Consider the following 26,566-nt stretch of genomic DNA (forward strand, 5'->3'; position numbering starts at 1 on the left):
GAGATTTTTTCCTTTCCTTCATTCCACCAAGGCAAAGCCAGGCACTCATCTCCACTGTCTGTCACTAAAGGGAAGTTTTATTTCATTTCAACCTCTGGGGCTTTATGTGAGTGTTTCTGGTGTGAACTGTATTTTCCATTCTTTGGACATGGTTTGTTAAAATCCAGGCTAAAGGCTACCAGGTAATAATAGACATTTCTATGGCAGATACTGGCTCCGACCTTCACTTACCTCTTTCTTTCTTTCTTATTTCTGATCTCTAAGCAATTTTCCTTACTTTTACTCAGCATTTTAAGATGTTTTCTACTTAAATGGTTTTATCTGAATATCCAGGTTACCCTCTTGCTGGAAGGGGAAGTTCTATATGCTGTCTTCTCATACCTCTGATATACTGTATCATAATCATGTGTTTTTTTCCTTCAGCCAAAGCTAGAATTCTAATAGGTTGCTGAATGTGAGTTTTTAGTTTTTGAATCACTGGCCAAGCGCAGAGAAGGTGGGAGGAGGTACTATAAAGAGTTTAGACTTTCTATTCAAGAATATATTCAAGTATATTTGAGCTGGAAATACACCATCAGCATTTATTAGCTGTGTGACCTTGGGCAAATTATCTAGGTTTTTAGTCTTTTTCTTTACTTGTTAAGTGGGATAGTAATGCCTACCTTTTTTTAAAAATATATTTTATGTTATTTATTTATTTTTAAAAACTTTTTAAGGATTTTATTTTTTTTCCTTTTTCTCCCCAAAGCCCCCGGTACATAGTTGTATATTCTTCGTTGTGGGTCCTTCTAGTTGTGGTATGTGGGACGCTGCCTCAGCGTGGTTTGATGAGCAGTGCCATGTCTGCGCCCAGGATTCGAACCAACGAAACACTGGGCCGCCTGCAGCAGAGCGTGCGACCTTAACCACTTGGCCACGGGGCCAGCCCCCTATTTATTTATTTTTTAACTTTTTATTGAGATTATGATAGTTTACAACCTTGAGAAATTTCAGTTGTACATTATTGTTTGTCAGTTGTGTTGTAGGTGCACCACTTCACCCTTTGTGCCCACCCCGCCACCTCCCTTTCCCCTGGTAACCATTAATCTGTTCTCTTTGTCTACGTGTTTAACTACCATATATGAGTAGAGTCATGCAGAGATTGTCTTTCTCTGTCTGGCTTATCTCACTTAACGTAATACACTCAAGGTCCATCCATGTTGTTGTGAATGGGACGATTTTGTCTTTTTTTATGGCTGGGTGGTATTCCATTGTATATATACACCATATATATATATATATATTTTTAAAGATTTTTTAATTTTTCCTTTTTCTCCCCAAAGCCCCCTGGTACATAATTGTGCGTTTTTAGTTGTGGGTTCTTCTAGTTGTGGCATGTGGGATGCCGCTTCAGCATGGCTTGATGAGTAGTGCCATGTCTGCTCCCAGGATTTGAGCTGGCGAAACCCTGGGCTGCTGAAGCAGAGGCTGCAAACTTAACCACTCGGCCACAGGGCCAGCCCCCAACACCGTATCTTCTTTATCCAGACATCAGTCGATGGGCACTTAGGTTGCTTCCACGTCTTGGCTATTGTAAATAATGCTGCAATGAACCTAGGGGTGCGTGGGACTTTTGGAATTGCTGATTTCAAGTTCTTTGGATCAATACCCAGTAGTGGAATGAGTAATGTCTACCTTTTATAGGCCTAAAGACATGATTAAACAATGGCATGTCACATAGTAGGCATTCAAATGTTAATATCGTCCTCTTCCTCTCAAATACCTGGTGAATTATTTAGTATACACTTGTTTTTTGCCTTGAGTTCTCCCCTGCAAGGAATTTTAAATAAGATAGTAAAAATATCTTAGCGATTTACTCCTATTTAACCTGCCTTCTCTGTTTAATATTTAAACTTCTTTGACAAATATATTGGAGGTGATGGCTTATCATGCCTTTTCAATAATAGACTAGATAAGAGGTTCACAATTAAGCCAGATGGAAAAATATCAATTCAGTATAGCTTGATGGTTTCAAGGAAGGCACAGATTATTACTTAGCAAACTAGAATTTTACTTTCTAGCTAATTGCTGTGAGTTTTATACCTCTGTGGGTTATAAACAGGATACAGAAGAAACTACACACTTATTCTCCTTGGCCTTCTAGTCTTTTAAAAGCTAACTATTCATAAAGAACAACATTTAAATTTAGTCTAGATAGACGATTTCTCATTAGCTATTAGTGATGCTTCTTTATCAAACTTGTCATTAGGAGATTTTGTGTTGTTGTTAATGCCATCGAGTGGATTCTGACTCCTAGCGACCCTGTGTACAGCAAGGCAGAACCCTGCCTGGTCTTTTTGAACTGTTCTCTTTTCTTCTGGCGCTATGTCAGACAATGCTCCACTGCTATTCACAGGATTTTCATGGCCAATTTTTTGTGAGTGGGTGGCCAGCTCTTTCTTCCTAGTCTGTCTAGTCTGGGTGGAAGCTCTGCTGAAACCTGTCCACATGGAGGACCCTGCTCGTATTTGAAATACCGATGGCATAGCTTTCAAGATCACAGTAACACACAGCCACTGCAGTATGACAACTGACAGATGGACAGGTAGTGCAGGAAACAAACTTGGGCTGCAGCAGTGAGAGCACTGAATCTTAACCACAAGACCACCAGGGCTGGCTTATTGTGAGATTACAATAATGATTTATTCTTTTTAGTGAAGATGTGAGGCATTTGAAGGAATTTTATGAAGTTCTCATTTATTCCCTGTAATCCTGAAAACAATATAGCATAAAGTGGAAGTCTCTTAATACTCTAATTGTAACTTCTTCTTGGCTCAAGGTTTTTTTTTTTTCCTTTAAAAATAAGTTGTGGGGGCTGGCCTGCTGGTATAGTGGTTAAGTTTGACACGCTCCACCTTGGCAGCCCAGGGTTCATGGGTTCGGATCCTAGGTGTGGACCCATATACCACTCATCGGGCCATGCTGTGGCAGCATCCCACATACAGAGTCGAGGAAGATTGGCACACATGTTAGCTCAGCAACAATCTTTCTCAAGCAAAAAGAGGAAGATTGGCAACAGATGTTAGCTCAGGGCCAATCTTCCTCAAGCAAAAAAAAAAAAAAAAAAGGAGTGTTATCGAGTATGAAAACAAAGCTTTTAAGTACTCTTTTTTGGAGGGGGTCCAGCTCCTTTTCCTACCTTCTCATGGAATGAGTAAAGAACATTGAAATTGGATAAAGGCAGGAACGACAGGGTAGAAGTGGAGGGGAAGAAATAAGTCAGACTGTCTATCATCAGTCCCTCAAAGATCAAATTCACCTTTTAATGTAATTACAATGTTTAGTTGAGCCTTTTGATTTAGCGTATGAGGGAATGGAGTATCAGAGAGGCGACTTACATTTATAAGAACATATAGCTTGTTAATGACAAAGCCACACCTTAAGGACACTCCTGACTCAAAGCTACATGCATGATCCTGAGCAAGTCCTTCAGTCTTTCTAAACGTCCTCTTCAAGTGTCGAGTGGTGAGGATGCCTGCTTTACAGGGCTGTGTGGACGAAGGGGAGCTCATGTGTGTTTATGAAGTGCTGATGTATACCAGGTGCTCAATAAATAGTTTTTCCCCTTTGTCTCATCTTGGCTTATTGTAAATCACTATTTTTGTGAACATAATAAATAAAAAATTGGCAGTAAACAGAGAATTATTAAGTATTTTATGGTCTTCCACTTTTTAACAAAATGTGCAGTGTGCAGACTGGAAGTAAAACTTTTCTGGAAGATTCCCTGAATCATTTTAGCTCATTTAGAGAGTTTACGTCATCTTTAGATGCTCTGATTTCTGTCAGTGCATTATTGCCTTGGGTCAGTACACCAGTTTATACGGAAAGCAGTTTTGAAGACTTTTCCTTGCCCTTTCTTTTATGAATTCCTCTTGTGTGAACTTTTGATCCTCACTGAGTGACCTTATAAAAGAAAGGGAAAATATCAATAAAGTTTGAAACTTACCCTTTCCACTCAATTTGTTTCCAGATGGATTCACAGTGTTCTGAATCTCACCTTTAGGTCTGACTCTGGTTGGAAAAAAGTCTCAAAATGTTATTTTGGCACCACAGCCTGCATCCCAGTAGTCACATTGGAGCCTTTACAGTGCTTCATCTGCCCTTTGAGCGAACACGCATTTCAAGGATTGCATCGATGTAAGTGGTTGGAGTTTGTAACTCCACATTCACTTATTTGGGAAAACTCAGTTTTATTGATGACATGGTGTTTTTTTATCATATTTATTGAATGCACTTTGCTTCCAGCCAGTGACAATATGCAAACCAGAACCCAGCAACTTGTAAAACAAGCTTCTCTTCCCTCTCTCAAACTGGTAGATGTACCTAGTTCAGTATTTTTCCTGGTAAGACTAAAGAAGAATTTAGAAACTCAGAAGTTATAAGCAGCCTTGGGCTCACTTAGCTGTTTCTTTTTCCTTTGCTTTAACTGTGGGGCTCTAAGAAGAGATAGTGTCTAAATGTTTATTTTAGGGATTAATAAAGCTTTCTTTTAGAGTTTAAAAAAGCTCTGCAAAGTTTTGTATCATGAAAGTCCAAGCTCATAGTATGTATAGTAAGGAAAGCTACTCGTCTTTACCAGACTTTGTGTAAGGAAAAAACCCTCATTTGCTGAAAATGAGCAATAAAATATAGTTTCCCAAGTAATGTATATGAATATGTAATTAATCACTTATACTACTAACTGGAAACTTTTCTTGGATAGTATTACAGTAGAGCTTGTCACATCATAAACTCTGTGAAGGTATTGGTTGAATAAATGGATGAGAGTTGATATCAAGCCTTTTAATTGGTAGCTGGTTTTGAAAAATCAGTTTATAAGTTTGAATTAGAAGGATAATTTGAGCTAGGACTTGAGGTGTGCCCTATGGTCTGTTAAAGTCAACGTCATCACTAACTCCCCAGAGACGAGTCAAGGAGAGGAAGTTGGAAAGAGGTTGGCTCCATGGGGAAAGATTTCTCCTCTGCCTTCTTCTCCCCCTGCTGCTTCAAGGAAGAGGAGACACTTTAACGATCAATCGCTGAGACTTTGATGAGCATGGGGCAGGTCCTGTTGCCCTCCAGGCAGTATTTGACAGAGTGGTGTCCATCCAGTCATTAACGACAGTATCCCCACTCATGTCAACATCTCCTTCACCCTGTCTGCCATTCTGGAAGTGGATGCATAGCATCAGCCAATGACATCATTCCTGTGGCTAAGTATGATCTGGTACAATCCATTCATTAGATGGAACCCAGGGGAAAGTGAGGGCATCAAGAAGCTCAGCATGGCAACTGAGAACCTATGGCTTCCAGATATCATCATCGAGGAGTTCATGGATGTGGATCAGGCACCTACAGTCTCATGGCTTATGTCAACAGTGAAGGTCACAACAGATATTATAAGCCAATGTGAGTAGTCAGCGCGTGTAACCTGGACATCTTCTCTTTCCCCTTTGACAAGCAGAATTGCATGTTCACCTTCAGCTCTTCCATCTAAACAGGTGGCTATCAGGCACAGGACTGGCCTCTCCGTGATAAACCTTCTGTGACCAGTAGCTTTCTGGTTGCCATTGTTGCTCTCATCTTATCCCTACCAGCAGAAAGTAAGAATCATTCCACATTCAAGATGACACTTCTGCTGGGCTACACTGTCTTTCTGCTCGTGATGAATGACATTCCCAGCCACTGGCACCTCCCTCATCAGTGTCCACTTTGCCCCGTGTCTGTCTCTGATGGTGTTCAGCCTGCTGGAGACTATCTTCATCACTTGCCTGCTGTACCTGGCCACCACCCAGCCCCTACCTGTACCTTGGTGGCTCTATTCCCTATTTCTACACTGCACCAGCCCAAGGAGATCCTGTCCTCCTGTACCCTAGAAGGGAAATAAGGGCCTGGATCTCATCCCCACCCACCTGCCCGGCCTGAAGGAACTAGTGGAGCTGGTGGGAAAGGTGCTAGGTACCAGAGAGGCAGAGTTAAATGGATGCTCTATATCAACAAGAGCCGGCAGAAACACAAGGCTCAGAAGCAGCACTTGGTGGACCTCTGGGTGCAGTTCAGCCATGTGATGAATTCCCTGCTCTTCCACTTCTACCTGCTCTTCATGGCCTCTCCATCATCATAGTCATTGTCCTCTGGAACACCCAGGCAGTTACCCACCTGCAAACCCCAGTCTGGAGCTTCTCTTGCTGCCAGAAAACAGCCAGGCTCTCATGCCCATCCAAATTCCAGCCTCAGCCCTGGCACCCACTTTGTTTATAACCCAGTTCTCTATGCAGTTTCAGACAAGATGGATAGTTCCATATGCCCTCCAAAAGTTACGTCCTTGCTCCTGCGTGCCATCAGCTCCCCTCAGCCCTACCATGACTTCTGCCTGGCTCCTCACGGTTCAGGTTCCAGGAATGCTTTCTTGATTGAATCACCCCCAATAAACCCGGGGGGCAGGGAGGATGAAAGGGACAATTTGACTTTATTTTTTGAAGAAAAATTTTTAGTAAAATTTAACTGAGCCTCTAGTAATTTTATAGTTGTTAGTTTTTGCAAAGAAAGACCTAGCAGTTTTCTTTAAGTTAAAAAAACTCATATTTGATGGTGGAAATTAAGGATATAAATAACATTCATAGGGAAACATTTAAAAATGAATGGATGAGTGACATAATGTGACATTTGGTGTGCCAGTGATAGTTATCTACTTACTAAATGGGTCCTGAAGAGCTCTCAGAGGATAAAAATAAGAAAACAGTATCCCTTAAGACATTACATAGTTCAGAATGACCATTATTTTCCCTGTATTAGCTGGAACTTTTCCCCATCTTTTTCTGAATTATGGTTTCATTGCTTAAAATGTGTTAAAATATTTAACTTTTTTTCATCAAAGAACATATTTTGGGCTTCTATAATGTTTTCAAATGATGTTAAAATATTAGTTTCCTTTGTAATTAAATTGGTTATAAATCCCTTAGTAGTCAATATTCATGGCTTCACAGTAAAAGTGAAGATGTGAAGGGAGGGAAGGAGGAAGAATGTGCTCATCCACAGTATTGCAAGGTTTCTTACCGCTTGTAAAGAAATAGTTTGGTTACTTAAGGTTTTTCTAACATTTTATTATAAAAATACAGGAAAGTTGAAAGAATTATGCAGGAAATACAATTTACCCACTACTCAAATTGTACATTTTTTGTTGTTAGTGCTGTTGAGTCACTCCAACTCCTAGCAACCCCTGTGCACAGCAGAGTGGAGCCCTGCCTGGTCTTTTTGCCCCATCCTCTCACCTTCCAGTGTTATAGCAGACAATGCTCCACTGCTGTTCAGAGGATTTTCACGGCCAGTTTTCCGGAAGTGGTTGGCCAGGTCCTTCTTCCTAGTCTGTCATAGTCTGGAAGCTCTGCTGCAGCCTGTCCACCATGGGGAACGTACTGGTATTTGAAATACTGGCAGCATGGCTTTCAGCATCAGAGCAACACGCAGCCACCACTACATGACAACTGACAGATGGGTGGTGTGGTTCACTGACTGGGAAGTGAACCCAGGCCATGGAGGTGAGAATGCCAAATCTTAACCACCAAAATTCTACAATTTTTAAAAATATTTGCTTCGTCATGTATGTATCCGTCTATTCATCCTTCTATTTATTCATCAATCCATCTTATTTTTTGATGCATTTCAAACTGACATGCAGACATCAATACACTTCAACCCTTTCACATGCATACCAATAACTGGCATTCAATATTTGTTGTTGTTAAATGAAGTAAATGTAACATTCAGTGTGTTTTGACAAATGTATACATCGTGTAACCCAAACTCTTATAAAGATAGACCACTACCATCGCTTGAGAAAGTTTCCTCCTTCTCCTTCTGCCAAAACCCCAACAAATATCCAACCCCTTCCTGCTGTGGCCATCAATATTCTGAGTTTTTTCGCCAAAGATTAGTTTTGTTCATTTTAGAATATTATATATATGGAAACATAAAGTATGCACTCTATCATGTACGGCTTCTTTCACTCAGCAATTTGGGTTTTGTCTATATTGCATGTATCAGTAGTTCCTTCTTTTTTATGAGTGAGTTGTATTACATTGTTTGAAACCCACCACAGTTTATCTAGTCCCTTGTTTATGGGCATCTGTTACCCATTTTTGCCTGCTGCTGAGAACAAGTCTTTTACTCCCTGGATATTTCCACTTAATTAACCCAGAAACTTAAAGATTAGAATGTTCAAAATTAAGCTCACCCAAGTGTGTATCTTCTCCACAAGAACCTGTTTCAGTGAGTGACACCACCATTCACAGTGTTGTCCCAGTCACAACCTGGGGTGTCATCCTTGACTGCTACCTGATCCCTCACGTGTAATCAGACACCAAGTCCTGCCAGTACTTACTCACATTAGCCCACTTAGCCATGGTGCCGTAATCACTAGCCTGTTTGAAGCCATCACCGTGACTCATCTGGATTGCCAAAATAACCTGCTAACTGGTCTCCTTGCCACCTCTCACGGCCCTCACTCCATTTCTTTCTTCAAATACTATCAATGAGCTTTGAAAAAAAAATACACATTAGATCATGTTACTTACCTTTTAAAAAAGTGTCTAGTTGTTTCCCATTGCTCTTAGGATAAAAAAGTAAAATCCTTAACCTAGCTTGCAAGGCTCTGCATGGTTTGACGACTCCCGTGTCTTCCCTGATTCTCATCTTTCTAGCCACACCTAGTTTGCGTGTCCCTCAGTCTGCGCTTCTTATCCTCCTCTGTCTTGAGTCAGTCTCTCTAATTAGATCTTTACTGCTCTCTCCGCCTCACCTGTTTCGACTTTCTCCTGCTGTTCTGGCGTGCTTTCAGTTCCTTTAACACTGAGATCCCTCCTGCTTCAAGGCCTTTATGCTCTGCCTACAATGTTCTTTGAACTATTCTTGGCATCCTTTAGGTCTTGTCTTCAATGACCCTTCCTCAGAGAGAGCGTCCCACACAATTTAAACTACAGCCCTTCTTATTGTCTGACTCAGAGCATCCTGCTCTTTTTTAACCCCTCCCTCACTTTAAAAAAGCCATCCCCCCTCTTTGGTTTATTTCTCCCAGTAGATTTATCTTATTTTTAATTCATTTCCCTCAGTAGATTTATTTTATCTATTTATTTTATTTGTTCATTTCCCCCAGTAGATTGTGAGTGTGATCAGAGATAGTTTAAATTCTGTTCACTATTACATATCTAATGTGTAATGCCGCGCCTGGCACATATTTGGCATGCAAGAACTCTGTAAATGAGTGAATGCTGGTCCCTCTCCCTGGCGTGATTTGGTTACCCCTTTTGTAGCCATGCTTCATATTGCAGCTCACTTTTTCAAGATGGCCTTCCCTGATTAAGAGACTACATGGCATCTCTGTTAGATGCTACCGTTACAACTTGTAAGCTTCTTTCATGAAACTTCTTATGCTTTGTAATTCTGCAATGATAAGGGTTGATGGTTGGTTTTTCCCCTGACTATACAGTGAGTATCGTGAGAGCAGCAGCCATAGCTGTTTTTGGCCATCATTGTTGCCCATCAGTTGATCATAGTGTCTCACACTCATCTTGTTTTGTAAATGAGTACATAGTGATAAAAATAAATCTCACCAACTGGTTCATATTTCATAATATAGAATAGTTGTATGCCATTTTATCATATGTAAATAGATGTCGGAAATTGAGGCTGTATTGAGAGAATCTTAATTTCTTGAAACCAGAGTTTGGAAAGCTTTGTGGTTTTTAATCAGATTCTCCTTAGATGCTAAAAATTCACAAGGGAAAAACTGTTTTGAAACTTTTGCTCTAGGAATCACATGAAGACATCTGAAATATTGCCAAATCCAATTCTGCACTGTTGCTGGTTGATGAGATCTTAGTACATCTACATGTTTGTCTTCCCAAGTCTCCCTTCGGACATTATTAGTGCACTTAAGCCTACAGAGTATAGCTTCTTTGGAAATTTTCATAATCAAATTCAATTTTGAAATGTATAAATTCTTTGAATATTACTCATGACTTTTTATAGGCGCCACACATTTTTCCTGTATCAGAAAGATCTAAAATTACTTTTTCAGGAAAATACATCTAGAGTACAGTAGGTATTTTCAGCCACACTGTACCAGATTTAATAGGGTAGCACTTTATTTTTTGGCATCCTCTTAGAAGGAATAATTTCCCACATTAATACAGGAAAGTTTCATAGTTTTTAAATTCCTACCATGTGCAAGGGGATTCACTTGTAACCTTGTGTTAGGCTTAATTGACCTCAATTTTCCAGTGGCTTTTAGCCCTGGACCTCCCTGCCAGGTACCCTAGGCCCAAAGTCAGACAGTGGGCTGTAAAGCTGTCTGTGCCTTTTTCCTAAGATCAGAGCCCAGCTAGTTATAAAAGGCTAGGGGCAAAAGATTTTCTGATTCTGGTAGAAGCATCATCTTCTCACTCTTTAGAGTATTACCACATTCCTGTTCTTTTTCTTTTCACCCATCTCAAGTAAACAGAAAGCAAATGAATAGCTTGTTGGTTGTATTTGGCTTACAAGCATGTTAAGTTTAGGCCATATTGTATTTCTCTGAATAGTGATTTTGAAATAAATTACTTAGCTGACAACTTTTTAAAATTAAGGAGATTTTACATAGCAATCTGGTTTGGTAGCTTTTCTTGAAAATCCAAAAGTCTGGCTACTTTGGGCCAACGTCCCCCCAAGCTAGTTGGAGGTAGTGATAGCGCCCTTGGGCAGGACAGTGCGCTCCTGCTTGCCGCACTCTGTTATTCCTCTGACACTGAGGATAAGTTTCAGTTACCATTTATTCTTGTGCTGTTGGTTTTCTTATGGTGGACTGAAATAATTCTTGTACCCAAGTCTGTAGGTCAAGGGGAAATATGAGTGTGTGTGTGTGTGTGGGGAGTCAGTGAATTCTAAGAAAATAAGAGAAGTTGTATTTCTTTAGGGAAACAAATAATTTTTCTGTCTTGTATGTGTGTGTCTCTGTGTGTAGAATGTATATTTGAATTAAAAACATGCACTGTGCCCAGTCATTCGTAACTGTTCCTTGCCTGGCTTCTGTAGACATTTGAATTAGGGACTCCTGATTTAGATGCATGATCCTATAAAACGAAAGCGATTCCACCTTCAAGTCCCTCAAAGGACAGTAAATTGTTCTGCTAGAAGCTTACAACTCTCTTGCAAATGAAATGCCTAGGCATCCTCTCTCTGACTTGTCAAGAGCGTGGCTGTTGTTGGCTTTCCCATTAATTACTCTTAGTAGGACCTGCCAAGTTCAATATAAGTAAAACACACTTTGCCTAACAGGACTGTATATTCTAAAAGGGCAACTGGATCAGTTTAAACATAGTAATAAAACTTAACTGGCATAAGAGAGACAAGATAGTAGCTCTGAGCAGGAAAGACTACATCTGATTGAGGGGATCTTGAAGTTGCTTTTATGCTGGGTGTTGAACAAGAGGTAGAAATTCAGCAGCGGGAGACAATGGGACGATAAAACAGTTTGAATAAAGCGAAAAAAGGATGGAGATTGGGTGTGGATAGGACAGTGGATAGTGGTGTTGAGGAAAGCAGAAGAGACTGAGGAAAAGTAAAACAAAGAGACGGATTGTGGCCTGATTATGGACAGTCTTAAATGTTGGGTCAAGAGGTTTGTGCCTAAGTTGAGATAATGAATAACCACTGGCAAACTTTTGAATTAGGGGAGGGAAATATCAGAGCTCATGTCTTGAAGGGGAAAAAGCTGGTAGTGTTGCCAGCAATTGTAAAACCCTTTGTGGAAGTGCTCGTGAGTGGTAATTATCTGGTTGGAAGGTTGTTTTAGGTTCTGGACACAGTTTTGGAGAAAGCATCATTAGGTCTGTGTAACTTACTGGAAATAGTAGTGTAGGGGATGAGGAGGGATAAGGGAGAAGCTGTGGGAGAGGGGAGGGGACAAAGTTTTGAATACAGATGTCAGAGAAAAGTATGGAACTCAGAAGGACCTGGTTTGGAAGGTGTATCCAGTAGGATGGTTTCAGTTTCAAGTAACAGGCTGGTTTCAATAATATGAACGTGTATTGACTAACATTACTGAGGAGTGCAGAGGTAAGTGAGTTTTAAGAATAGTTGATTAAGAAGGTTCGTGATGGCATCCAGGACCCAGATGTTCCCTGACTCAGCTCTGCCTTCCACATTGGCAGCTTTGTACTGAAGCTTATGGTCAGGGTGGCACTCTGCAGCAATAGGGCTCCATGTGTCTTTGTTCACATCTAGTGGGAGAGAGAAAACCTTTCAGAAATTCTCTTATAAAAGCCAGAAAGCTTCATTATCAAAAACTTCTATCAAACCTCTTCTTACTTGTCTTTGGCCCAAATTGAATCACATGCCTGCCTATTTTTTTTTTCTTTTTATTGCGGTAAAATACACATAACATAAAATTCACCATCTTAACCATTTTTAAGTGTACAGTTCGGTGGTATTAAATGCATTTATAACATTCAACCATCACCACCGTCCATCTCCATAGCTCTTTTCATCTTATAAAACTGAAACTCTATACCCATTAAATAGTAACTCCCCGTTGCCTCCTCCCCACAGCCCCTGGAGACCACCATTCTTCTTTCTGTCTCTATGATTTTGTCGACTCAAAGTTTCTCATATAAATGGAATCATGCAGTATTTGTATTTTTGTTACTGCCTTATTTCACTTAGCGTAGTGTCCTTGAGGTTCATCCGGTTTGTGTCATGTGTTAGAATTTCCTTCCTTTTTAAGGCTGAATGATATTCCATTGTATGTATATACCACATTTTGCTTATCCATTCATCCATCGATGGACACTGGGTGGCTTCCACATTTTAGCTACTGTGAATAATGCTGCTGTGAACACGGGTGTGTAAATATCTCTTCAAGACCATGATTTCGGTTGTTTTGGTTAAATCCCCAAAAGTGGAATTGCTGGATAATATGGTGATTCAATTTTTAACTTTTTCAGGAACCACGTACTGTTTTCCATTGCAGGTGTACCATTTTACATTCCCATCAACAGACAAGGGTTCCAATTTACTCACATCCTCGCCAACACTTGATATTTTCTGGGTTTTTTTTCTTTAGTAGTAGCCATCCTAATGGATGTGAGGTGTTATCTCACTATACCTTTGATTTGCATTTCCCTAATGATCAGTGATGTTGGGCATCTTTTCATGTGCTTTTTGGCCATTTGTGTATCTTCTTTGGAGAAATGTCTATTCAAGCCCTTTGCCTGTTTTTGAATCAAGTTGTTTGTTTCTTTGTTGTTGAGTTTTAACATGCTTACTCTTAAACCTATCCCTGGCAATGGAAGTGGCATCACTCTTAGATAACCTGGTTGATTCCCAAATCCTGGGTAGACAGTTTACAATGTCCAGTTATGTGGAGAAGACTTGAGTTCAGTTTAAACATGAGTGAGGAGCTGGTGAGATATCAAGGTGGAGATAGGCTTAAAAGGTTACATGTATGAGTCTGGGTTCTGAAAGGAACAAGGGGAGGTTTTACTTTGGAATAACTTTTTCAGCTAACTGATGTTGAAGCTGTTAAAGAACTCTCTGGCAGAGGCAGTAATGCCCACCAAATATTCTTATGCCCCCTGTATGTGCCAGCCCCATTTGAGTTGGCAGAGCCATTTGTGTAGTCATGGCCTGTGGGCTGTGAGGGAGGTAGTATATTTTTCTTCCAGGCAAGATCCACGCAGGAGTCTTCCTGTTTGTCTCCCAAAGAGAAACTGAGGAGGCCATGGATTCCAGATGGACAGCTATAAAATGAAAGGACCTCCACCAGCTTGGGTCTCTGAATGACTATATAGAACCAAACCCCTTGCTGATTCATGAAGGCCATTTAGCATGAGGGAGAAGTAAACTTTTGTTATGTTCATCTACAGTCATGAGCTGCATAATGACATTTCAGTCAGCAATGGACCGCATATGTGACAGTGGTCCGGTACGCTTAGTACCATGTAGCCTATGTGTGTAGTAGGCTGTACCATCTAGGTTTGTGTACGTATACTCTGTGATGTTCACATAACGACAAAATTGCCTAACGATGATTTTCTCAGAACGTATCCCTATTAGTAAGAGACACATGACCATACTGAAATTCGGACTTGTTGCAGTAGCATAACCAATGTATACTTCTTTTCATTATTTACTCTTGTTTCAAAGCAAACCTTTCTCAAACCTAATACTCACTTCCTTGCCTATCTACACCCAGTATAGCCTGCATGGGATTTTATCTCTGTTTCATGTCTCAGGGATGCCATTATAGATCTGTCATTGTGCTGATCTGTCATTACTCACTAGCAGCAATGCCAGTGGGACTTACTGAGCTACATAGGATTGTTTGCTTTAAGAAGATTAAGATGAGCTGGGTGGTAAAATGTATTCCCTATAAAAGCATGTAAGGTGAACTCATGTAACTGGAGTAACTAGGCTTATGAAGATTGGAGGCTAGAAAATTTCAATCCAGATTTGGTAACTTGATTTTGTTAAAGATATCAATACGATTCCATTTCTCCCCACATTAGACACAGTTACACCATTATAGTCTAGTTATACACAAGTTATACTCTGATAGTTCAAGTTTAATAAATCTCTTTATAGCTACCCATGATATCAGACAAAAGATCTGGTTAATCCTTCTGAGGAATTATAGTAAAACGATATTTGGAGAATGAAATAGCCTGAAGAATCACCGATTTTTATGTCCCAGGGAAACCAAGAAAACTGTTCTTCACTAACGTTATAGGTCATCATGAATGACCCACTCATATGCCCCATGAAAATTCTCCTTGATTTGGAGTACAGGTCAGAAAGTAGGGCCCATGCTTTCTTTGGCCCATAAAGTGTCTTTTCGCATAATTGAAATAGGTGCCAACATTTACAAATCAGGAGATTTAACACAGAAATCTGGCTCCTCTTTTAAAATGGGTAGGTGTGGCCACCCTGAGCCTGACCAGCCATAGGCTAGAGCAGAAATGACAGAACTTAGACTTCAACTTTCCACAGCCCTACTTGGCGCTGTTTGCCACTCACTGTACCCACCACACGAGACATTTTGGTTGCAGGATTTCTTTCTTTATTATAATGCAAATAGACCCTGGGAGAATTAATCCTGTCAGTGATTTAGAATTTACTTTCATTTAGTGAGTTTTCATTCAGTTCATTTATTCTGATAAGTAGACTCCTCAGAAATACCATTTAAAAAATATATGTATATTTTTTTTGCTTGAGGAAGATTAGCCCTAAGCTAATATCTGTGCCAGTCTTCCTCTACCTTATATGTGGGTCACCTCCACAGCATGGCTGACAAGTGATGTAGGAGGGCACGCAGGATCTGAACCTGCCAACCCAGGCCACCAAAGTGGAGTACACGGAACTTAACCTCGGCCACGGGTCCAGCCCTGAAAATACCGTGTTTGAATGAGTTAAAGGAGACTTTGTAGATGAACCTCTCTGAGTTTCATGGTGACAGTACTCTATGATACACCAAGTGCCATGTAATTGGAAAGTGTTATGTAAATGTTGTCTCTTCTGTCCGTTCATCTCATTTCCTTCATCTCTGTGAATTACTTTACTGATGCTTGCTGAGATCCTAAGTGCTAGATTCTTTGGGTTTAAAAATGAACAAGATAGAGTTGTTGGCCATCAGGAGCCCAACTCATTGGTGGGGTTGGTAAAATAAACGAAGAAATAAACACTATAATGTTGCCACAACAAAGTGAGAATGGGGAGAGAAAGAGAAAGATGACCTCTGACTGGGAGAGTGGGAGGAGTTTTTACAGGGAAGGGCACATTTGAACTAGGCTTTGATTGATAGCTAGTTCTCCAAACTTTTTAAAATAGATTGCCTAAGCCTGTCTACAGTGTGGAACAGTTTGAAATCCCTTACCAGTAATTCTCAATGGGGAATAGAATGTAGCACTCACCTGCACAGCCATGTGGACCATAAAAATGACAGTGGAAGATGAAACTATGCAAACCACTTTTAGTAACCCATGGGAAAATTGCATAATCTGCAACCTTTAAAAATTTTTGTCAAAACATTAAAAATCTCTCTTACTGTCAGTCGTAAATATACAGGAAAATGAAAAATATAATAAAACTAATATTTAGTACACTGTATTTCAACTTTAGAAATATTGAGAATATATTTCATTTCTTTGTAAAGAAACGACAATTTGGAGCAGTGCTGGTTTTCTTTTTGTTGTATAACTTACAATATGGAGGGAACAGCTTTTCTATGCCTTGGTCAATTGTCATAATCATAAATCTGGATCAGATTTCAATATTGCATCCTTTGTACTTTCAAAGTTGTGAAATATCTCTCAGAGTTTCTTTAATTGTGAAGTATTTTTCTAGCATCACTTCCTCTGGGACATCTTAATCCTTTTTGTCACAACTGCTTTCATTATTTATGATTCACTAAGGTCCTCTGGCTGCATATCCACAGTCTCTCACAACATTCCCACCATCAGCTAATGATTCTATATTTGATTCAAATTTCACTTCCAGCAGTATTACTTTTTGTTTCTTTGCTGCGCTTTTATCTTTACTGGCCAGTTTCTGCTTTCGATTATTCCCTTTTGTAAAATGTCATTTGGTTTTATCACTGGGAGGCAAGGAGTGCAATTCCTTACTTTGCTGTCTGTGTGTGAACTGATTACAGATGTGCACTGAGCAATCACTGGCACACTTTAAAAGAAGTGAGGTGATTGGTCGCTGATCAAGATGAACATCTGTTATATAGGTAGTGATTCGTGGACATTCTGAAGAGCTGACAGCAGAATTTGTATTTGTTGTGACAACTCACAATTAATGTGCTATGGTAACTGGAATGTGAGCTTGTGTCATTGAGGGATTGGTGGTGTTTAAGTAAGCTGTGGTAATTAAAAGTTGTCTATATGAGAACTATGCAAAGCAAGAATTCTCTGTATGGACACCTTGAGTGGGTTTGTCCTGCCCTTTGTTGGAAGTTCAGCATCTATAGTCCTGGCCACTGAGTGCCATTGTGACTCCCTTTTCTGTCACTGTGACAACCAAAATGCTTCCCACGTTCTCCATATGTGTGTGGAGGTGGGATACTCCCGTGGATTGAACCCTCTCTGGGTCACTTTGTCATTAATCAGAGAGTGTTGAGGGGCACCCACTCTGCTGCTCACTTACTTCGGTGTTCGTGGCAGAGGTCTGGGAGGTTGAGCTCTCAGAGTGACCTCCCCATAGGGACGTGGAGCCTTCCGCTTCCTTCGTAAGCCAAGGGAGGCAGAAAGAGCCCTCACCTGGGAGTCTTGTGACTTCCATTCTAGCCGTACTCTACCACACACCTATCTGCTACTCAACCTCTAAATCCTAATTTCCTCGTCTGTAAGATAGGTTTCACATATCTGATTGACAAGATAATTGTAAGGAGTACATGGGAAATGTATATGAATATGAGGCAAATGTGAGGAGGTGTTCTGGCAATGATGAATAACTGAATCATTGAAATGCGTTTCTTGGATTTAAAATGAAATATAACAGAGCTGTCTAATGTCTCAGTAAAATAAACATCCTCAGCTTTTATACACCCCCTCGTGTGAGAAGTTCACTACTTTCCCATCTTCACTTTTTGGTGTTTTCTAGTTAGCTCTTTTCTTACTTGGCTCCCTGCATCGTGAAATGCAGCGAATTGACTCATAAGCCATTAGTACATGAAGTAACTTTCAACAGCCTCCTCCGTGAGGATAGACCTTATTTCTGTACTGATACAGGGAAAATAGAGCACAAATGAGTTGGTCTTTTGGAGAAGCAGGCTGCAGATGGCTCCCAGCTGGTAGCCATTTTGAATGATGAATTTTCAATAGTTCAGAGAATAAATATTGAGTTAGAGGGTTCAGCGTTCTTTTCCTAGTCCAAGAATAAATATTTCAAGTAAAGTCAGCATAACTAGAGTTGTCTTGGGTTGATCTGGGATCCTGATTACTTACCTGTGGATTTTTAACCTTACGTCTGGATCTAAGAATTTGGTGAAATAAGCTCGTTGGTAGAATGTTGTTGGTTTGGCAAAGGTTTCCTTCATCTGTAAGATATTATCCTATAATTGGTGCAAACTTGCAAAATGTGTAGCATAGTGAACATTGGTAGATATGTTCTCTTTCCACATGGTGTGCCAATCTAGAATTTGTTGGAGATGGAAAAAATCTATTATGACTTGAGCATTGAAAAATATAAATGGAAATTACTTTTATCATGAATGAAACTACATGTAGAATTTATGTTTTATTTATTTATTTTTTTGAGGAAGATTAGCCCTGAACTAACATCTGCCACCAATCCTCCTCTTTTTTGGTGAGGAAGACTGGGCCTGAGCTAACATCCGTGCCCATTTTCCTCTACTTTATATGTGAGACACCTACCACAGCATGGCTTGCCAAGCGGTGCCATGTCCACACCTGGGATCCGAACTGGTGACCCCCGGGCTGCCAAAGTGGAACGTGCGCACTTAACCACTGCATTGCCGGGCTGGCCCCTAGAATTTGTTTAGATTTTAATTGTTTAGTTTATTCTAATTTTGACAAGTTATTTTAGGAAAGTGAAATTATTTAAATAATTCTGTGTAAAATATGTAATGAAATTTTTTTCAATAGCTGATAGAACTTTCTTCCAATTAAAAAAATTCCAAATTCCAGCTATGTAAACATTACCCTCGCTTCTCACCCCTGCCTCCTTTACTCCCCTCAGAAACTAAAACCAAAGCAGGAACATACAATTCCATGTTGATCAGATACCTTTTTAATATGAAAAAAGCAGTGCTATTACTCTTTGATCAAGAAACATTGCTCCCTGAGTATGAGATGCAAATATGAATTAGAAAGTTAAAGTGACCAGCTTTCTAAGCTGTTACATATCCATAGCATCTTATCCTCATCAGATTTTTCATGATGAAAAAACAGCTTTTATAGTTGAACTACAAAAATGTATATTCTTTGTAATATCAACAATCAATTTTAATTGCTTCATATATTTCTAAATTGATATTCTTGGGTCAAATACTTTTATTACTATAAATATTTGCTATTCATCAGATCTGAGATTAGCATAAGGACTAAGCTACATTTCAATTATAAATCACCTCTAGGTAATGAGTACATTAGGTCTAACAGAAACTTAATATAGTTAGTTTTCAAATAGTTACATTTTTAGATAGACTCCTACGAAATCTCCGTTCTCCTTGTAACATATAAAGATGTCAACCTATTAGAAGAGAGCAGCTGAAGAAACCTAGCAGAAATTGGTAGAATTGTGACAGTGAAGTCCAGAAATTGAAACTGACCTATTTGAACTGACATAAACATACAGCATCCAGAATTGAGTTAGAACAAGTCTTTAAAACATTTAAGGTGTCATTTAATATTTATTGAAAATGATTCAAAATCAGATATTTGTTCTTTGAGCTTTGATTTTGTGAAAGTGGAAACCAGGACAATAGTAAGTTTAAAAAAGAAAAAGTTAGCTAGAATTCACTTTAGGATTTTTTTTACTGAACAGAAGATAGTTATTTTCTTCTCAGAGGTTTTGTGGCTTTGCATACCTTGGCATTCCTTAGCTTAACTGACATCATAGTATTTATAATTTTATTCCCACAAGGAAACGCTAGTCATTTTAAGCATGTTTCCCAACTTTTAGGGCAGATTTCACACAACTTGGGGGCATCAGCATCTGATTTTTTCAAGAGGAGTTGGTCAGAATTAGCCACTTAATTGAATTATTCCTTGAATGCAAACTGAATATTTTGGACAACATCCTGACTTACTTAAGAATTAGGGCATATCATGGGTTTCTGGGGAATGATTTCTTTGTGTGGTTTTGCAGGAATTAATTGGATTGTGGAAAATGTGTAATATCCTCTTGAAAAGGTGTCAGTGTTTTCATCCATTAAAAGATCCATAAAATTAACTGCTTCAGGGTCTCTATTTCTGTGATTTTTAAAAAATGTCACTTTAATTCTCAGTTCTCTTAAACCTGTCTGGATTTTGTAAAGGTAGTAAGAGACTGCTAGCAGCTCCTCTTATAACTTGCTGCTGCTTATGTCCTTTCCCCGTGTGCTGACCCTTTAGATGCAGTAGGAACTTGTTATTTCCACAACCTAGTCTACCTGGTGACTTTTGCATCACTCGTGTCTGCACCCAAGCTCTTGTTCAGCTCAGAGACATGACCTCTTCGAACAGAAAAGTAAGCACATAGGTCAGGGTCATCAGGAAGCCCTGGGGTATCTCTTTAAAAATATGTGGCAGTCGGGGCTGGCCCTGTGGTGTAGTGGTTAAGTTCGCATGCTCTGCTTTGGTGGCTGGGGTTTGCAGGTTCAGATCCCAGGCACTGACCTAGCATCGCTCATCAGGCTGTCCTGTGGTGGCATCTCACATACAGAATAGAAAAAGATTGTCACAGATGTTAGCTCAGGGCCAATCTTCCTCACAAAAAAAGAAAAAGAAAAAAATATATATGACACTCGCCTATAGGCTTTCTAGCTCTTTGTTGCCTTTAGGAGAAATTCCAGCTTTATCTCTGATTTTCATTCATTAGCTACTTTATTAATGTGCAGCATCCAGAATTATAAGTTAAAACAAAAATCTTTAAAATATCTAAAGTGTGATTTAATGTTTATAGAAAATGATTCCAAATTTGTGGTTCTTTGACCTTTGGTTTTGTGAAGGTGAAACAAGGGTCATAATAAGATTAAAAGAAAAACTAGCTGGAACTCACTTTAGGGGTTTTTTTGAGACTTAAGGTAGTCATTTTCTTCTCAGGGGTTTTATGGCTTCTTTGATTTTAACCACAGCTTCCTGACCTCACCTTTTCCACTTCTCCTGCATACCTTCTCGTACCTCCCTGTTTGTCTTGAGGACCATTTAGGATGTCTTTTTAAGCACCACTTGCTGGATACAGAGCCTCTGACTTGCTTAGAGCCCTAATTTCTGCCTCTTCTCCCCTGACTCCCACCCTTACCCCACTTCTGTCAGGGAACACGCTCCCTGCTGCAGTAATCCAGCCTCAGTTGTGGGGGTTCCTGGACCAGCCTCCAGCCACACTCCCTGTGGAGACCTGTACTTCCTCCCCCTCCTGATCGTTTACTGCTTCACACTCTGCCACTCCCATAACTGGCTGAGGTGCAAACCAATTAACAGTGTGTCATGTCTGAGCTGCAGAAACTGACTTGGAGTCATTGGAGACAGTAGTTTGAAACGCTTCCCTGATAACTTCCTCAGGGGAATTTTGACTTCCTGAAGGTGAAGTGAGTATGGCCTCTTCCTAGCTGGAGTTGCTTGCTGGTTCTCAGAGTTTATTTCTCGTGAGTGCCAGCCAAGCACAGGTACTGGATGGCTTTGGTCCCTGTTGTTTCTTCAAGTCTGTATTGAGCCTCCCCGTGTGCAGAGCTGTAGAAGGGTGGAGAAGACATGAGACACTCTCTGCCCTGGATGCTTGAGGTGAGCCTTAAAGCACCTCTGAGGCACTGTACCACCCTCAGGCCTTCTGGGGTACCTGCCCTCCCTCCTTCTAGACCTTTCTACATGCACTACTCCTTTGCCCGGGACACTTTCTCCACCTTTTCCCCAGCTAGCCAACTTTATTGCCTGCCTGTGGTTGCAGCATTATTACACATTTCCTTGAGATAACTTTCCTTCATTACCCAGGACTAGGTTAGAATCCCCCTTGTATTATAATATAGAGAGGTTCTGTAAAACAGAGAGGATCCTACTCTCGTATTGCTCTGTCCTGTTCTGAAACTTGACACAGTGCACAACGGTGGATTAACTTGTCTTCTCCTTTTTTAGACCTTCCCGGAGGGAAGCACTGTCTTGTTTTCTGTTGTAGCCTTACTGTCTAGGACAGTGCTTGACCAAAAGTAGTCAATATGTAATTAACACAACAGGGATTAATATTATCGAGCACTCACTATGTGCTACGCTCTGTGCTTGGGGTTTTCCAGATTTTCTTAGCAAAACCTCACAACTCCACAAGTAGGTACTGTAATTAATTGTACAGAGGAGAAAAGTGAGACTGATAAAGGTAATTTGCCCAAGATGGTAGCTAGAAAGTGGCAAAGCTGGTATATGACTGTGGAGCCACCTGCCCTTAATGACCAGATTACACACAGTGGTGAACAAATAAAGCGATGTCTGAGAAGGCATGTAGTCAGAGTTCCGCCTAGGCTGGGGACTGGAGCCTAGTGAATGACCTGTGGTTGGCACTGGCTGGCCACAGTCATGTTCAATGGAGTCGCTTTTTTCTAGTCATATAGGAAATGTCAGCTACAAGTGCCAAATTCCAATAACTAGTGATTTGTTTTCTCTAAAAAGTTTGACATTTACTGTGGCTCATAAGACTTTGGCGATCATGTGGTATAGAAGAGAGAACTCTGGTTTCACAATTAGGGATACTAAGCTTGGGATAGTCTCTCTTCTCCTCACAGATGGTGTTGCTGTGGGTAGGTTGAAAGGGAGTCTTTCCAAGCCTCACCACTTCACTGCACAGTAGAGACACTGGACGAGGGTGAGGTTTAGAGGGAGTGTGTATAAAGTAGACATTTTGCTTTGATGGCTGTTACCTATTATTAGGATATTTTCTCTGGCATATTATTTTCTGTCATGGAGCATCTATTGGCATTTAATAAAAAGAGATTATATGCAGGGTGATTTCTGGGAAGTTCTGCAAATGGTTAAGATTTCAGAATCCAATTATGTTATCTAACCATATATTGACAGGAAAGCTTCTCTTTTATAGTATTATGATTATGGCATCTGATGTAATTCACTGGATTAAAAGGCCAAATTATTTAATTCAGAAAAAGAAAAGTATATAGATTATTTTCTTACTGCTTCTCCACCAATAGCATTAGAGTAAGATCTTATTTTTCCATTTTATATCTTTAGGTGTCTCAGCCAACTTAGAGGAAAATTCTGAATCTAATTTTAGTCACTTTGAAGATACATGTATGTCTAGTAGCTGGAGCTTATAGATGATAAAATGTGACCAATAGGATGTCCCTCCTAATTGGACTTTCCTGCCCTCATTTAGTCACTAATGAGTTCAATCATAAGTTTACTTTTACTTGGCTTTCAGGACTCAAGTGATTTTGCAGATTATATTTTGGGGAATCCTTTACTAACCCTCCACCCCTGACCTTCCAAGCCCGTGGCCTTGAGTGTCCTTGTGAGCTGACCCTGTGCCAGCACCCAGCCATCATCCGGCAGCTGCAAGCATCTTATTTGTCTGTGTCCCTGACTGGATTGTAAGCTTGTGGACACCAGGAATTGTGTCTTATTCATGGCTCTGGGTCTTGACGCTTATGGCACCAAAGTAAGCTTTTAATAAGTATTTGTACGATGTTAGAATCAGTTGGTGTGCACAAATCTTAAAGCATATTTGTAAGTTTGTGTAGACACATTTTTAAAAGATAGAGACCCTATATTCAGTATAGCATGGGAGCTGAAAGTATATTATTTGCAAGCAGTCTGGGGTTTTTATCTCCCTTGCTGTGTGAAGAATAAAGAAATCTGTTTCTTAAGGGTATTATGAAGGTTCGTTTACCCAAGTATATCCTGTGCTTGCTGTGTGTGGGGTAGAGAGCTTGCTTTTATTTTGCAGAGACAGACTATAAACAAGTGTACACAGAAAATAGGAGAATTTCAGATTGTGATAAGAGTTTGGAGGGAAATAAACATAGTGAGGTGGGAAGAATAATTATGGTTTGGGGGTGTGAGAGTTGAAGGGGAAGGTGAGTTGGAGAAGGTGGCAGCTGGGGAAGGAAGAGGCGTTGAATGCAGAGGCGTTGAAGGGGGAGCCTGCTGCGCATGTCCGTGGGGAGGCCTGTGTGGCTGGAGCAGAAGTTGTTGAGGAGGATAATATTTATTTTATCACTAAATATGGATTTAGAGTTAGCAAAACAATTTAATGGTGAAGACAACTAAACACGTTAACAGCATAAGATGGGAGGAGAAGAGGCAGGGGCCAGGTCCTGTAGGGTTGGGGTCACAGGCTCACCTACCTTCAGGGCCAGGCTGGTACCTTGATGTAGTGAAGACAGTGTGACCTCACTTTCTTCAGTTTTTAATAGAGGCATGGGTGTAGGGAAATACTTCTCTAAGAAAAACAACAGTGTAAACACAATGATAAATGGCAAATGAGTAATATGAACGAGAGAATGATAATGGCACGTGGCTCTTGATCTCATTGTGGGAAACCCAGTGGGGACTGGGGGCAGCCCAGTCTTCTGGCCCTGACTAAAGGGCATGTGATCCTCAGTGCCAGCTGAGTGTTGCCATGTGGGAATGTGGGTCCCAGGTGCTAAATCTGCCAAGTTTTCCAGAGAACCAGAAATCTGAATTTCTATGTAAAATTCCCAGATTTAAAAATGTTGGCTCATGTTTTAGAAAACCTTATGATGGGTGGACAAAATGCATCTGTGGGCTGTAAGTCTGAAACATCTGCCGAAAGCTCTTTTATGCTGCAATAAAGGGGATTAAGTGCAGTGTGATGCCTGTTAATGTGTTAACTCTTCAGCCTTGTGCCCAGTACACAGCCAATAATGAGGGGAAAAAAGTCCTTTTTATTAATTGCACTGTTACTGTGTTTCATTGTCTTCACCGTTAATTTGTCTAGTTAACTCTAAATCCGTATTAAATAATATCCTACTCTTAAGTGATTAATGAATGGTAGTTGCTATTTGCTTATTAATTTAGTTTGTTCTATTAATTTGTTTGGCAAATTCTGTATTCTTGGGACAAAAGTAAACATTAGTCTAATTCATGTGATAAATGTAGAGAAGAATAAAGGATGAGCGTTTTGTGGTTCTCATTCTTGTTTTATTTCCCATCTCCGTCCTTTGCTTCCCTCACTTGTTCTTGCTTCTCAGCACACTTGGGTGTCATATCCTCCCAGCTGGTGTTGGCCGCGTGTAAGTGGGAAAGAAGTGTGGCAACAGTGCCATTGTAGACCAGGCGAAAGATGAGGGGACTGCAACCTTAAGACATGACGTCGTGTTTAATGAAGTACAAATGTGCCCAAAGCAAGTTTTTTGGTTTTTTTCCTGCAGAAAAATAGTCTTCATTTAGTAGGGCCTAACCCGCATAGTTTTGTATTACAAGGATCTTGTTTGGTGTGTTGCAATCCGTTGGCGATTGTCTTGGGGAATTTTATTCAGCACAAGCATCTCTAATGGTTCTGATCTCAAATTGGGTTAATTACTTGTTCATGTACTTTTTGGTCTTGTCGCTGTGTTAAAATTCTGGAGCATGACAGAGAGGAACACTAAGAGTAACAAAATCTACTTGAATATTTCTAGTCGATTAAAGGCTTATAAAAACACATCTTTTTCTCCCCAGAGGGTTTTCTTTTTGCACTGTATTAAAATGAGATCATTTTGTTGCGTCAACATGAGGCTAAAGACTTGAAAATAATCTTTTTTTTGTTTTTAGAAAAATCTTATCTGTAAATACAAGTTACTAATTGAATCAATATTTTTCTCTCTCAATTTTTGTTGCAGATCATGGAGGAAACAAATACGCAGATTGCTTGGCCATCAAAACTGAAGATTGGAGCCAAATCCAAGAAAGGTAAATTGTGACAGATGGAGAAATTGGTGGTTTTGATAATGGAGACTGTGAAATTACTGCAAGTTTGCCAGGGAGAAAATCAACTTTTATTCTTAGCATGTTTGTACCAAAATATTTGTCAAATAGCAATATTTTGGGGGGATTATAATAATTAAAAATAATATAGTACAACCTTTTATTCAACAACAGAAAAACATTTTTAAGTATTTTATTCTAATAGAAATGTTTTTCTAGAAGGCACTATAATCACTTATGACGGCAAGGATGCTTATTCATTGGATGGCCGTGAGTCACGGTAACACTCCACATTTAATAATGTGTTTTCAGCACATAAACTCCCAATGTTTACATGTTAGGGATCTTGTTTATGTAGCATACTGATTTAGTAGCTTATTTTTTTCCCCTCCAATGTGATACAAACCTTAGATTTCCTTTCTTGACTGTTTCTTCTCCTCTTCATCTACCAGACAGTGAAGAACCCACTAGAGTTCTCTTTGTGGCTGAGATTTCCCTTGCCGGGCCTTTCCTCTGCTTTGTCCTTGAGGACACTAACCAATGCATGGATGGCCAGAAACGGAAGTATAGGCACACTTAGTTTTCTTCCAAGATTACATGATATTTTCAAATGACCTGCCTGTATGTATTTTTATGGATAGTTTTTCTTTTTAAAGTATAATCTTAGTCTCAACAAACTTTGTCATGCATACTTTATTAAAAGACACATTGCAATCATTAGGAGATAATGAAAAATATCATCAAACAATTAAAAACAAAAATCACTCCGCAAGCTGAGCCTTATCCATTGTGGTCTAGCTTTTTGTTGTTGCTGTTCAGTTTCATAATTGCTGTCCCTTCTCCCTAGGACTTTTATTGCTAAATGATACTAAACACTGCAACATTGCTCAATTTCCTTTTTTTTTTGAATCTAGATTGCCTTCTTTTAA

General features: G+C 39.8%; 1 protein-coding gene and 1 pseudogene across 6 annotated transcripts in view; both read left to right on the plus strand.

The window, feature by feature from the left end:
- The window catches only part of BICC1 (BicC family RNA binding protein 1), a 267,016-nt gene that overhangs the window by 134,704 nt on the left and 105,746 nt on the right, over positions 1–26,566 (plus strand). For all 6 annotated transcript variants that reach the window (XM_070611494.1, XM_070611480.1, XM_070611485.1 and 3 more), the window contains exon 3: positions 25,553–25,622. In XM_070611494.1, coding sequence (XP_070467595.1) covers positions 25,553–25,622 — 70 coding nt within the window. The remainder of the gene's footprint in view (positions 1–25,552; positions 25,623–26,566) is intronic.
- Positions 3,511–6,279, plus strand: LOC103563851 (5-hydroxytryptamine receptor 3C-like; annotated as a pseudogene).

The sequence above is a fragment of the Equus przewalskii genome, chromosome 1, assembly GCF_037783145.1.
Source record: "Equus przewalskii isolate Varuska chromosome 1, EquPr2, whole genome shotgun sequence".
In the NCBI taxonomy this organism is placed as follows: domain Eukaryota; kingdom Metazoa; phylum Chordata; class Mammalia; order Perissodactyla; family Equidae; genus Equus; species Equus przewalskii.